The sequence below is a fragment of the Mustela putorius genome, unplaced genomic scaffold (assembly GCF_011764305.1).
Source record: "Mustela putorius furo isolate JIRA1106 unplaced genomic scaffold, ASM1176430v1.1 tig00000281_pilon_pilon_pilon, whole genome shotgun sequence".
In the NCBI taxonomy this organism is placed as follows: Eukaryota; Metazoa; Chordata; class Mammalia; order Carnivora; family Mustelidae; genus Mustela; species Mustela putorius.
The window spans coordinates 15,880,157-15,893,370 of NW_025421343.1; the positions used below are offsets into that span (position 1 = coordinate 15,880,157).

Sequence of the window (13,214 nt, forward strand, 5' to 3'; positions counted from 1 at the left end):
TCATTCTTCCTTTCCAATCCTTTGTTGTCCTTGTTGTTGTCTTATTACACCATCCAGGACCTTTAGAGATGTCCTTTCCTATGAATCTGATCTGATGCCATTGGTGGTGAAATTGTTCCTGAACTGGGAGTGCAGCTAAGTCCAAGGAAGAATCCAGTAATCAGAGCCCAAGTCTTGTGATGGAGTTAGTTTTCTGAACCTCAGGATTTCCCAACAGAACAGAGATGCTGAGACTGAGGAAGCACTACAGCAGCTGCTTATAAAGGAAGCACCTGGTAAAATGAATCATTGAGGTCCTAACAGAGGTTTTTGTCTTATGTTGAATCACGGTGGGTACCCGATATTATACTGATGACAGTGATAAATTGCAGCATCTTCACGTTCCAGGTTGCTGATGGTGAGGGTAAAGTCTGTCCCAGACCCACTGCCGCTGAACCGGGCTGGGATGTCCGTGGCCCTGGTGGATGCACCATAGATGAGGAGCCTGGGAGCCTGTCCAGGTTTTTGCTGGTACCAGGCTACGTAGCTGCTAGCACTCTGACTGGCTCTGCAGTTGAGAGTGGCTTTTTCTCCTGGAGACAAAGACAGCAAGGCTGGAGACTGCGTCAACACGATTTCTCCAGTGGCACCTGAGATTGGAAATAAAACAGAAAAGTCAGCCGCATAAACATCTTAACCACTGTCTTCTGGTTTGTTCCTCTGTATTGAGCTTGAGTTATTGTGCTTGCTGAGTCAAGGTGCCAAGTGATAAGACCAAACAACACAGTTTTCACTGATACGCAGAATCATCCCATTTTCCTCTCACCTGGGAGCCAGAGGGACAGGAGGCAGAGGAGCTGAGCTGGGGATATCATGGTTCACTCCGTGCCTTAACTGAGGCAGATCTCCCCCAGGACACTGACCCAGGTATTGATATGGGCTCTGGATAGCAGAGTGGGCTGGGAACAACATGCAAAGCAGGTGGGGAGGGGCATCTGGGCTTCCAGTTGCAGAGACCATTCACTTCTTCTTCCCTGAAGTTGAACAACCCATCCCCAGGTGGTTATGATAGAAGATGCCTAGAGCTCAATCCAAGGGAAGAATTTCTGACCTGTGCTCACAACATTGATTCCTATGTCCTCCCACCCCATTATTCACCTAGATTCAGCGAGATGGTGTTTGGTGCAAGAATGCTGGAAGCGGAAGAGAGGCTGGTGGTCTTATTATGTACTTTCCATTCTCAATGTGCATGGACGTCTTAGTGCATCACTGGATTGGATTGGATTGAGGGGGTGATCAGAAATTTATCTTCCAGGAATGCCTGGGTGGCTCAGTTGGTTAAGCATCTGCCTCTGGCCCAGGTCATGATCCCAGGGTTCTGGGATGGAGCCTTACATAGGCTGTGCTTGCTTTCTCTCTCTCAAACAAATAAATAAAATCTTTAAAAAAAAAAAAAAAGAGAGATATTTATCTTGCAGAGGGACCTTTTCTTTGTTCCTAAGTGATCTCAATAGTAGTGAAAAATCACTTGAAAACAAGTCAACAATTGACTTGTTCAATTGTTTTTGAACAATATTCTCAGCAAGACACAAATAATGGAAAAACACCTTATTCTCATAAAGTATCTATTCAATATATTCAACATTCAATATTCAATAATATCCCATATAAACATCATACTCGGTGGTAAAATTATTGAACATTTTATTCCTTGTATTGTTAAAGAGACTGAAATGTCCACTCTCATCACTTCTGTTCAAAATGATACTGCAGGTCCTAGACAGTGCAATAAGGAAAAATAAAACAGGAAGAAGAAAGGCAAAGTTACAAAATACAGAAAGGAAGAAGCAAAATATCTTTATTTGTTGATAACAAAATGCATACATAAATTCTTAGAGAACCTTCAAATAAACCACTAGAAATAATTTAACCAGGTATCCACATACAATGTCAATACATAAATATCTTTTGTGGATTAAGGGAAATTTAATTAAATAGATTTTTTCCATGCTCAAAGAATGGAAAACTTGATATTTTTAAGATTTCAGTTTCCCTCAATTTGACATATAGACTCAATGCAATCCAATTAAAATCTCCTAGAAAGTGAAAAAGGCAATTCCAGAATTTACATGCAAATTCAAAGGACCTAGAATAGTTAAGAAGATCTTAAAGGAAAAAAATAAAGTCTGAAGACTACAGTACCCAGATTTCCAGACTTCTTATAAAGCTACAGTGATTAAGACAGTTACTGTAGTTACAAAGATAGACAAATAAAAATATGGAAGAGAACAAAAAGTCCAGAGAAAGACTCCATATACATAATGATTTGATTTCTAACAAAGGCATTCAAGTGAGGTATAATTTGCTTTTTGTGTTTGTTTGTTTATTGTTGTTGTTACAAAGAATGGTAAGGTGCTATTGGATATTGAAATAAGAATAAACTGAGAAATCAAAAAAAGTTTTGACCCATCTAATACCAGGCAAAATTATGAATTATAGGTAGACCACTCTCTATGAGCGAGAGGTAAAAATAATGATGCCTGACGAAACTATAGAAGAATATTGTTAGGCTCTGAAGAGAGGCAGAAACTTATTGAATGGGACAAACATAAACATAGAAAAAGAACACTTGATCAATCTATTCTATAATCAAGAATTCCAAATCATATGTATGTATGTGGACATGTATATATAAACACAGGAAAGCTTACTCCATAGCATTGGTCAACAGGGAAATGCTAATTTGAAAGATGATACCACTAAAGCATAGTTTTATTTTTTAATTTTTCTTTCCTTTTTTATTATTGAGATGAAATTCACATAACAAATCAACTTTTATTTATTTATTATATTTATATGTTATGTTAGTCACCATACAGTACGTCATTAGTTTTTGATGTAGGGTTCCATGATTCATCCCTTGCCTGTAACACCCAGTACTCATTGCAATACATGTCGTCCTTAATACCCATCACCAGGCTCACCCATCCTCCCATGCCCCTCCCCTCTAAAACTCTCAGCTTGTTTCCCAGAGTCCATAATCTCTCACAGTTCATCTCCCCTTCTGGTCTCTCCTCCCTCATTTTTCCCTTCCTTCCTCTTTGGTCCTCTATGCTATTCCTTATGTTCTACATATAAGTGAAACTCTATGATAATTGTCTTTCTCTGCTTGACTTATTTCACTTAGCATAATCCCCTCCAGTTCCATCCATGTTGAAGCAAACGGTGTGTATTCATCCTATCTGGTGACTGAGTAGTAGAAACCATCATATATATGGACCATTCGTCTGTGGAATGGCATCTTAGCTCCTTCCACAGTTTGGCTATTTTGGACATTGCTGCTATGAGCATTGGGGTGCATGTCCCCCTTCTTTTCACTATGTCTGTATCTTTGTGGAAAATATCCAGTAGTGCAATGGCAGGGTCATAGGGAAGCTCTATTTTTAATTTCTTAAGGAATCTCCACACTGTTTTCCCAAGAGTCTGACCCAACTTGCATTCCCACCAACCGTGTAAGAGGGTTCCCCTTTCTCTACACCCTCTCCAACCCTTGTTGTTTCTTGTCTTGTCCACTTTTGCCATTCTAAATGGTGTAAGGTGGTATCGCAATGTGGTTTTGAGTTGAACTTCCCTGATGGCTAATGATGATGATGAACATTTTTTTTAATTAATTTTTATTTTTTATAAACATATATTTTTATCCCCTGGGGTACAGGTCTGTGAATCACCAGGTTTACACACTTCACAGCACTCACCAAAGCACATACCCTCCCCAATGTCCATAATCCCAACCCCTTCTCCCAAACCCCCTCCCCCCAGCAACCCTCAGTTTGTTTTGTAAGATTAAGAGTCACTTATGGTTTGTCTCCCTCCCAATCCCATCTTGTTTCATTTATTCTTCTCCTACCCACATAAGCCCCCATGTTGCATCACCACTTCCTCATATCAGGGAGATCATATGATAGTTGTATTTCTCTGCTTGACTTATTTCGCTAAGCATGATACGCTCTAGTTCCATCCACATCATCGCAAATGGCAAGATTTCATTTCTTTTGATGGCTGCATAGTATTCCATTGTGTATATATACCACATCTTCTTGATCCATTCATCTGTTGATGGACATCTAGGTTCTTTCCATAGTTTGGCTATTGTGGACATTGCTGCTATAAACATTCGGGTGCACGTGCCCCTTTGGATCACTACGTTTGTATCTTTAGGGTAAATACCCAATAGTGTTTTTTAATGTGTCTGTTAGTTATTTGTATGTTTTCTTTGGAGAAGTGTCTATCAATACAGTTGTGTGTTGTTGGTTTTTTTAAAGTCTGACAATAAGGGGCGCCTGGGTGGCTCAGTGGGTTAAAGCCTCTGCCTTCAGCTCAGGTCATGATCCCCATGTCCTGAGATGAAGCCCCGCATAGGATTCCCTGCTCAGCAAGGAGCCTGCCTCCTCCTCTCTCTCTGCCTGCCTCTCTGCCTACTTGTGATGTCTCTTTGTCAAATAAATAAACAAAATCTTTAAAAAAAAAAGTCTGACAATAAGTGGACAGTATTTACAGCTACTGAAACTTTTATTACATGGCTGGTTGAATGTAAACATGTTCACCATTTCGATAAAGTGGTATTTAGTAAAGCCAAGCCTATGCCAACCCTGTGACTCAGGACTTCCATTTCTAGGAATATACCCAAGGGAGGTAGGTGCATAAATCCACAACTGACAGATACATGAATGTTCCAATAAAACTTTATTAATAAAAACTGATGGGGCATATGGGAGGCAGAGTCAGTTAAGTGCTGGACTCCTGGCTTTGGCTCAGGTCATGATCTCAGGGTCCTGGGATTGAGCCCCATTTTGGGCTCAGGGCTCAGGCAGAGTCTGCTAAGGTTTCTCTCTCTCTCTCCCTCTGTTTCTCCCCTACCTGCCACCTGTGCATGCACGTGCATGGGCACTCACTTTCTCTTTTTCTTTTTCAAATAAATTAATCTTTAAAAAACAAAAACAACAAAATAAAAACAGAACAAAGTGTTAAATAAAAATGAATAAATTGTGATCTATTTGAATAAAAAAATAATTCTGCAATAAAAAGGAACAAACTACTGCCACATTAATGATGTAGATGACACACAAAAATATGTTGCTGGAGAGAAGCGGGACAACAAAGTACACAGTGTGTGGCCACTTGTGATAAAGTAAAAGATCTGGGAAAATCAGATACATTTTGGTTGAAAACAGAACAGTGGGGGCCTCTGGTGGTGGTGGTGGAAGAAATGTGGACTTGACAGAAGAAGCATGAGGAGACTGGGATGTTGGAGACAGACTCCATCTGCATGTGTGTAGTGGCTCTAGGGGAGCTGTCTGTGTTTATGTTTACCCACTTACACACTTCATAGTCACTTTCCACACACTTTACTGTGTCTATGTCTATCTACTTGTTTTATATGAATGGATTAGCTAATGAGTAGGAATTAGAGAGTCAGAGTATCCGATTCTTCTCCCACCTTCTTCCCTGTTGGCACTGGTCCCTTGAGCAACCTGAGCTCTGAGAACCTCTGATTTCTCATCTCCACAGGAGAATTGTGAGAATAGTGGCACTAGATGGTTAAGTCCTTAATACACTACTTACACATGGTAAAGCCCAGAGATTTCTGTAAATTGCAAATGGCAATATAATTGGTGTTCTGTTGTTTTATTTCATTGACTACAGACTCTTTTTTTTTTCTAACCCAGTTCTTAGCCTTTAATAAACACCTCCTCTACAGAAGCTATTCAAAAACCATGCTAATGATAAACCTTTTGCAGGCTCTACCTAGGAATCTCATTTTAGAATGAATGGTCGGTTTCATGTTGCCGAGAAAGTTTTTACAAGACTCAAATTCCTTGCAGGCCTGTTCCTGGAGCCCTGAAACCCTGAAATTGAATTGCTTGCTTTTGAATAGTGAACACCGCATGTAATGCTTGGAGTTTACTTACTGTGTTGATTTCCATTCTTTCCAGATGTCCTTGACTACAGCAATGATGTGACATCAGGCCATCATAATTCTCTGATAAATACAAGACCTGCCCCTCAAGGTAATGAGTAATAAACCTTATCTTCCCAAATTCCCTGAAGGAAATCAGTTGTCATAGATATCTATGCTCTCATGTTTACTGCAACATTATTCATACTAACAAAGATATGGAAACAAACAACCATCAGTGAATGAATGGATAAGGACATTGTGGTATATGAAATATTATTCAGCCATGACAAAGAATGACATCCTGCCATTTGCAAACAATTGGATGGATCTTGAGGTCATTATTGCTAAGGGAGAGAAGTCAGAGAAAGACAACTATTCTATGATATCACTTGTATGTAGAACCTAAAAGAACTGAACTCAAAAAACAGAGTGGAATGGTGTGTCCAGATACTAGGGGAGTAAGGTGGGAAACTTGAGGAAATGTTGCTTAAGAGTATGACCAAGTTAAAAGTAACATGGCCAGTGGTTTTATCAACTCAGAAATTTACTCAGGAATAGGTGAGGATAAGAATCCTATGACAAATATTAGGCAAGTTAAAGGAGAAAAGAGGTCATTTTTAATTAGGGTTTAGGGGGAGGGTTCTCTTGACCAAAATCTCATTGGGGAAGAACAAGAGTCCCATTAGCTAAAAGCCGTGGTTCCTCCTGTGCGGTTTCCCACCCTGGGGAAGGGAGGGATCTTCCTTCATCTTTTTTTAAAGCAGGGGATAAAATTCGTGTGTGAAAATTTTCTGCCTTGTCAAAACAATTCTTTTTATTTCCTTTCAGCTGTATTAGATTTTATTGTTTTTTTTAAAGATTTTATTTATTTAATTATTTGACACAGAGAGAGAGAGAGAGAGAGATCATAAATAGGCAGAGAGGCAGGCAGAGAGAGAGAGAGAGGGAAGCAGGATCCCCGCTGTGCAGGAAGCCCGATGAGGGACTCGATTCCAGGACCCTGAGATCATGACCTGAGCCAAAGGCAGAGGCTCAACCCACTGAGCCACCCAGGCGCCCCAGATTTTATTGTTTTTAAAAGATTTAATTTAAGTTCCAGTCAACTTTCTGTGTAATATTGGTTTCAGATATACAAAATGGCAATTCCACATTTCCATACAATACCAGGTGCTCAAAACTGTCAAATAGCAATATGGATTCCACTTGTATTTCTGAGAATGGCCTCACTTGTCTGGCTTTCCTCCTGAGTTTAAATTCCAACTCTACACAAGGCAGGAGGTTCACATGAACTTTCCTTTAGCTCTTCCCTCTGTCCTGGCTGGTGCTCGGAGCTCACCCATTCTTCCTGACAGACATGTCATGCCCAAGACTTTTTAGCTGACAAGACCATAAAGGATGGTGCTGGGGTGTGGCTGAGGTCCTTGGGGTCCAGAACCCACAGCCTCAACTATTCCTTGAGCTCCCCATCATCTTCCTCTTATACTGACAGGGAGAATCTGCTGTGCCTCCTCCCCAGACAAGCAACACGTGTGGGCAGCTGGGCCACAACAAGCAGGGAGTTTGTGTTTGGGGCTGAATCACTGTGGGAGGAACATATGTATGTTGCTCGCAGTAATAAACTCCCATATCGTCAGCCTCCACCCTGCTGATTGTCAGAGTGAAATCTGTCCCTGACCCAGGGTGAAATCTGTCCCTGATCCGCCACTGAACCAGTGAACACTGAAATCTGCCACTGAACCTGTCTGGGACCCCAGAGTGATGGTTGGAAACTGAATAGATCAGGCTCTGTGGAGACTAGCCTGGCTTCTGCTGGAACCAATGCAAATAGGCGTTTCCATTACTTTGTAAGATGCTATGAATGGCTCTGCAGGAGATGGAAGCCGTCTCTTCAGGGGTGACCTGCTTTGAGAGTGGGCTCTATGTTATCACGACATCCCCACTGGATCCTAAAGTAGGAAGAGGGAAAGCAAGGTTATGTGCAAATATTGTGAGAAATTTTCACAATTTCCCATTTGCTTTTTATTTCAGACTAAATGCTTTTTAAGGGATTTTGATTCAGAACTCAAAACTCTCCAATTTCAAAAAAGAACCAGAGATTGGCAGACATAAAGGCATCTCTGGAGGTCATTTAAGCCTTTCCTATCTTCAGTGTTACAGTAGTCACCAGGGTACGCAGAGTGCCTTTTCCTTTGGGACTCTTCCTCTATCACAGATCTAAAGGTCACATGTCACATCCCAGAGGGCAAGACATATCCATCTCACAGGCAAACAGAATTTATGTGGGAAACTGTGGTGCTCTCAGAGTTCATCCTGCCCTCCCATTTCCCTTCCCCTTTGGCACTCTGTCCTTACCTGGAAACCAGAGCATGAGGATCCCCAGAAGCTGAGCTTTGACAAGTTAAAAGGATGAGTCCTGGTAGGTCAAAACCAGTTGAGATTTGGTTTTTTATCTCAGACTGGCAAGGGAAGGTCCTCCATGGGGGACAACATGCAAATCCCCTGTGGGCACAGCCAAATGGAGAGAGCCAGCTAGAGAAGGGTGTGATCTCTCAAGTGAGCAAAGTGACATTAAAGATAGAATAAAACTAATAAAGATATAAGTATGCTGCCTAAGCAGTAGGAGGGACATATTTAAATGTTCCTTCCATTTTCCTGCTAGATTTCTATATCTTTAGCTTTTTCCAGACACATTTTCTTTCTATTTTAAAAAGTTGATCCTGGGGTGCCTAGGTGGCTCGGTGGGTTAAAGCCTCTGCCTTCGGCTCAGGTCATGATCCCAGCGTCCTGGGATCGAGCCACACATCAGGCTCTCTGCTCAACAGGGAGCCTGCTTCCCCTTCTCTCTCTCTGCCTGCCTCTGCCTACTTGTGATCTCTGTATGTCAAATAAATAAATAAAATATTTAAAAAAAAAAGGTTGATCCTGAGTATACACAGCAATCTTGAGGAAGAAGAACAAAGCTGGAGGTATCACGATCCTAGACTGCAAACTGTATTGGGCAGCTAGAGTAAACAAATTGATAAGGTATGGACACGAAAATAGACATAAAGGTCAACAGCAATCTCTTTGACATTAGCCTTAGAAACTTTTTCTAGATATGTCTTTTTAGACAAGGGAAATAAAAGCAAAAATAAACCGTTGGGACTACACCAACTGAAAAACACACAGCAGAGGGAACCATCATCAAAACGAAAAGGCAACCTACTAAATGGGAGAAGATATTTGCAAATGATACATCCAAAAAAGGGCTAAAATCCAAAATATATAAGTACTATTATAACTCAACAACCAAATCCCAAATAATTGGATTGAAAGTGGATGAGAACCTGAATAGACATTTTTCAAAAGAAGATTGGGGATGACCAACAGACACATGAAAAGATGCTCAACACCACGAATCATCAGGGAAATGCAATTCAAAATCACAATAAGATATCTACTTCCACCTATCAGAATGTCTAGTATCAAAAAGATAAGAAAGAATAAGTGTTGGTGAGGATGTGGAGAAAAAGGAGTCCCATGCACTGTTCGTGGGATTGTACATTGGTTCAACCACTGTGAAAAAGAGTAAGGTGTTTAAACAGCATGGAGTCTCCTCAAAAAATTAAAAATGGGAATATCACACACTCCAGTAATTCCACTGCTGGGTATTTATCCAAAGACAATGAAAACACCAGTTTCAAAAGATAATATGCAACCCTATGTTTACTGCAGCAGTATTTACGATAGCCAAATATAGAAGCAACCTAAGTGTCCATTGATAAATGAATGCATAAAGGAGAGGTCTTATGTATGTACAATGGAGTATTATTCAGCCATAAGCAACAATGGAATCTTGCCATCTGTTACCACATGGATGGACCTAGAGGATCGTCTGCAAAGTGAAATAAGTTAGAGAGAGAAAGCCCAATGGTGTATGATTTACTTGTATGTCAAATCTAGAAAACAAAACAAATAGACAAACAGCAAAATGTAGAACCCAGACTGATAAATACAGAGAACAAACAAGTGTCTGCCCGAGAGGAAGGAGGTGGAGAGATGGGAGAGATGGATGAAGGGATGGGAGGTACAGACTTCCAGTTGTGGAATGAATAAGTCACGGGGAAGAAAGTACAGCCCAGGCAACAGGGTCAATGGTATCACAACAGCATCCTATGGTGACTGATGGGAGCGACACTGCGGTGAGTAGAGAGTGCCGTACAGGGTTTTGAATCACTCTGTGTGTACCTGAAGCTGATGGAACACTGCATGTCAACCAGACTTCAAAGCGTGGGTAAGTAAAAGAAAAGAAAAGGGAATTCCAAATAGGTAAAGGCGGGAAGAGAGATTGACACCATGGAGTAGCGCAAAAAGAACTCATACTGTTTTCTTATTTTAAATACTCTTGATTACATATTTCAATGTATTTTGAAATCGCTTTAGACTTAAAAGAAAAAAAAATCTCAAAAGTATTAAGTTAGTTCCGAATACTCTTTCTCCTGCTTACCCTAATATGAACAGCTTACATAACCTTACTGTAGTTATCTTAGCCGGGAAATTAACATTGATACAATGCTGTTAACTAATTAATAATCCATAATTGGATTCACTGATTTTTCTCTTAAGGCCCTCTTTATGTCCTAGGATAAATTCCAAGAATCTACATGGCATGTGTTGCCATGTCTCCTTACTTTCTTCCGATCTGTGACGATTATCTCAGTTTTACGTATTCTTCATGACCTTGAAACTTTTGCAGTGTGCTGGACAGCTCTTTGGGAATTTGTCCTGCTTATCAGATTTGTTTGATGTTTTCTATTGACTGGAAGAAGATTTTTCAGTTTTGGCAAGAATATTGCAGAAGGAGTATAACCTCAGTGAATCATACCAGGAGTTATCTACGCCAACATTTCTGATTTCCTGGAACAATAAATAAATATGACTACTGAAGTCTTTTTTTGTGACAAAGTCCTGGACAACTGTATTCAGAGGAGCTCATTTAAACATTCTCCTTATTTGGTCATATGCCGAATTTATTGGGAATAGTCTACTTCTGTCTGAGTTTACCAGTGTTTGTGATTGTTTTTAAGATTTTAGTTATTTTTATAGCTTGCAACCCAATAGAGAATATTGAAGAAATAAATTATGTTTGCTCTTAGATGACAAATGTTTCTCTGATGGTCAATTACAACATGGATATTAACAGCCTAGAGAATGTAAAAGAGGAACAGGATTGATGAAAACACCGGACTTATGGAAAATGTGATTTATTAAAACGTGCACCAGAGCACGGCTGCAATTGTGTCAATTATTTGTTTAATACAATTAATGAATAGAATTTTGTATCACTTAACATGCTGGAGAAATAAAAGATTAAAAATTCAGGTACATTATTCACTGAGCTACTCCCAGTTAGGGAGATTGAGACACAAATCCCATGGTATGAATTGTGCTCTATCAGGATTCACAGTTAGGACACTGTTCTGACAATCTCACCTGAAGACTATGTAACCATACCTCTATTGCACTTATTTCTATAATGAGATGATTTTCCAAGGATTTTATTTCTGATCCAATCATGAGATTGTGTCATTTGATGATTGTGCAAGGTAAAAATGAGGGAAAGGTGCAGACATTGTGTACACCAGGGAGGATGGCAGAGCAGGGTCAATCAGACTTACTGGATATAGTGAATCTGACTTGGGCTTTTGGGAAAAAATACTCTCCCTGGGACCCCATCACTATCTATGACTCAGTGGAACATGCACTGAGGCTGGGAGTGTGGCAGTGAGATCAGGGCAGAGCAGATCTTTGCTCTTGGTGCTAAGGAAAGCAGGGGTCATTCCTTCAGGAATTAGCATTGCCCAGAGTTGAGGGGAAAAGAGTCAGCATGGAACCATCTGCGAGCAGCCTCAGCCATACTGTCTTGGACACCAGTAATCTAAAATAGATCTACAGATGCCTGGGATGGTCCACCTGTGGGGTCAGTTGGTCAGACCCAGTTTGGGGGTGAGTAGCAGGAAGCTGCCTTCCCACCCTGAGGTTTCCCACATGGGAATTATTTGAAGAGAAAAAAGTCATGAGGTGATTTTTTATTTGGTCTTGAGAGATGTCCCTTCTGCCCAGTTTTCCATGCTGGATGCAGCTCTTGGTCTAAATCTAACCAAAGCGCCTGTTTCATCAGTCACCCTGTTGGTCACTGAGAGGCTGTGTGCCCAGTTAAGAAGTGTGGGGAAACCAGACTACACAAGTTCTCTCTCTGACACCAATGGTGACTACAGATGTGGGCAAGTGAGTCCGGTCTGGTCGACAGGTCCCCAAAGCCATGGCCATGGGCCCGTGAGAAGCTGCAGGCTTCCCACTGTCTCAGACCTGGATGAGGAGCACCTTGCATGGTGTCCTGATAGCCCATCAGTGACTACTCCATGCTCCTTTCCTTTGCCAGAGGGACCTCTCACCACAAGTCTTTCTCACATGTGTTTCCTATGTGGGTCATTTCCCCAGAAATGCCCGGGACAGTATTTGATGGAGGGAACTTGTTTTCTGCTGACTCAAATATGTCATTTTGGAACCTTCAGTAAGTGTTATTTTCCCTGTCTCCATGGAATCTGATGGAAACATGGGCGGCAGGAGGAGATGTGACATTAACCCTGGGTGAAAAGGGGAATCTCTGAGATGTAATCTTAAGTGGTAACAAGAAATAATAATGACATCTAAAACCAGTCTGGGCTCTTGGCTAATAGCCAGACACAGCCAGCGCCCCCTCCTGGGATCTTCGTGGTACCTCTTGTGGCCATGTCAAGGGAGACACCTGAGGGTGTTCTTTTTCCGTCTTTCTGATACCTTTTTCAGTTAAAGTCAACCTTCTTGTACATTGTCAAACACGATTTCTTTCTGATGCGTGTGCAAATCACAATTACTTTCCAGGCTCTTTGGCAGAGTGTGACCACTGAAAGCAGTTCAAAAGTGTTTGGTGTCTCCTAACTGTTGAAGAATGGTAGATCCAAGTGCTAAACCCTTTGAATTCAACTCCCTACAGCACTCAGTTCCAAGGAAGGTGACCAGAAGAGAAAATTAAATCTCTCTATTTGTTTTAGAAAGCTTATAGTTCTGTTTAAGATGAGGGGAAAGTCAAAAGAATTTTATGGCTCTAGCAGTAAATATGATAGAACAAAATGAACGAGAAATAGTTTTCAATTATTTTTTCTGAATAATTATAGAAAAATCCTCCCCCCCCCCATCTACTCTTTCTTCTCATGTGTCATAAGCAACCACAGCCCTTAGCACCCAACTTGAAAAG

At 40.9% G+C, this 13,214-nt stretch overlaps 1 gene segment (V, D, J or C); it reads right to left on the reverse strand.

The window, feature by feature from the left end:
- Nucleotides 1-324: 324 nt before the first annotated feature.
- On the reverse strand, nt 325-900 carry LOC101690499. The segment is given in 2 exon segments: nt 325-629; nt 806-900. Coding segments are annotated over 2 exon segments (354 nt in total).
- Between the last annotated feature and the right edge of the window lie 12,314 nt (nt 901-13,214).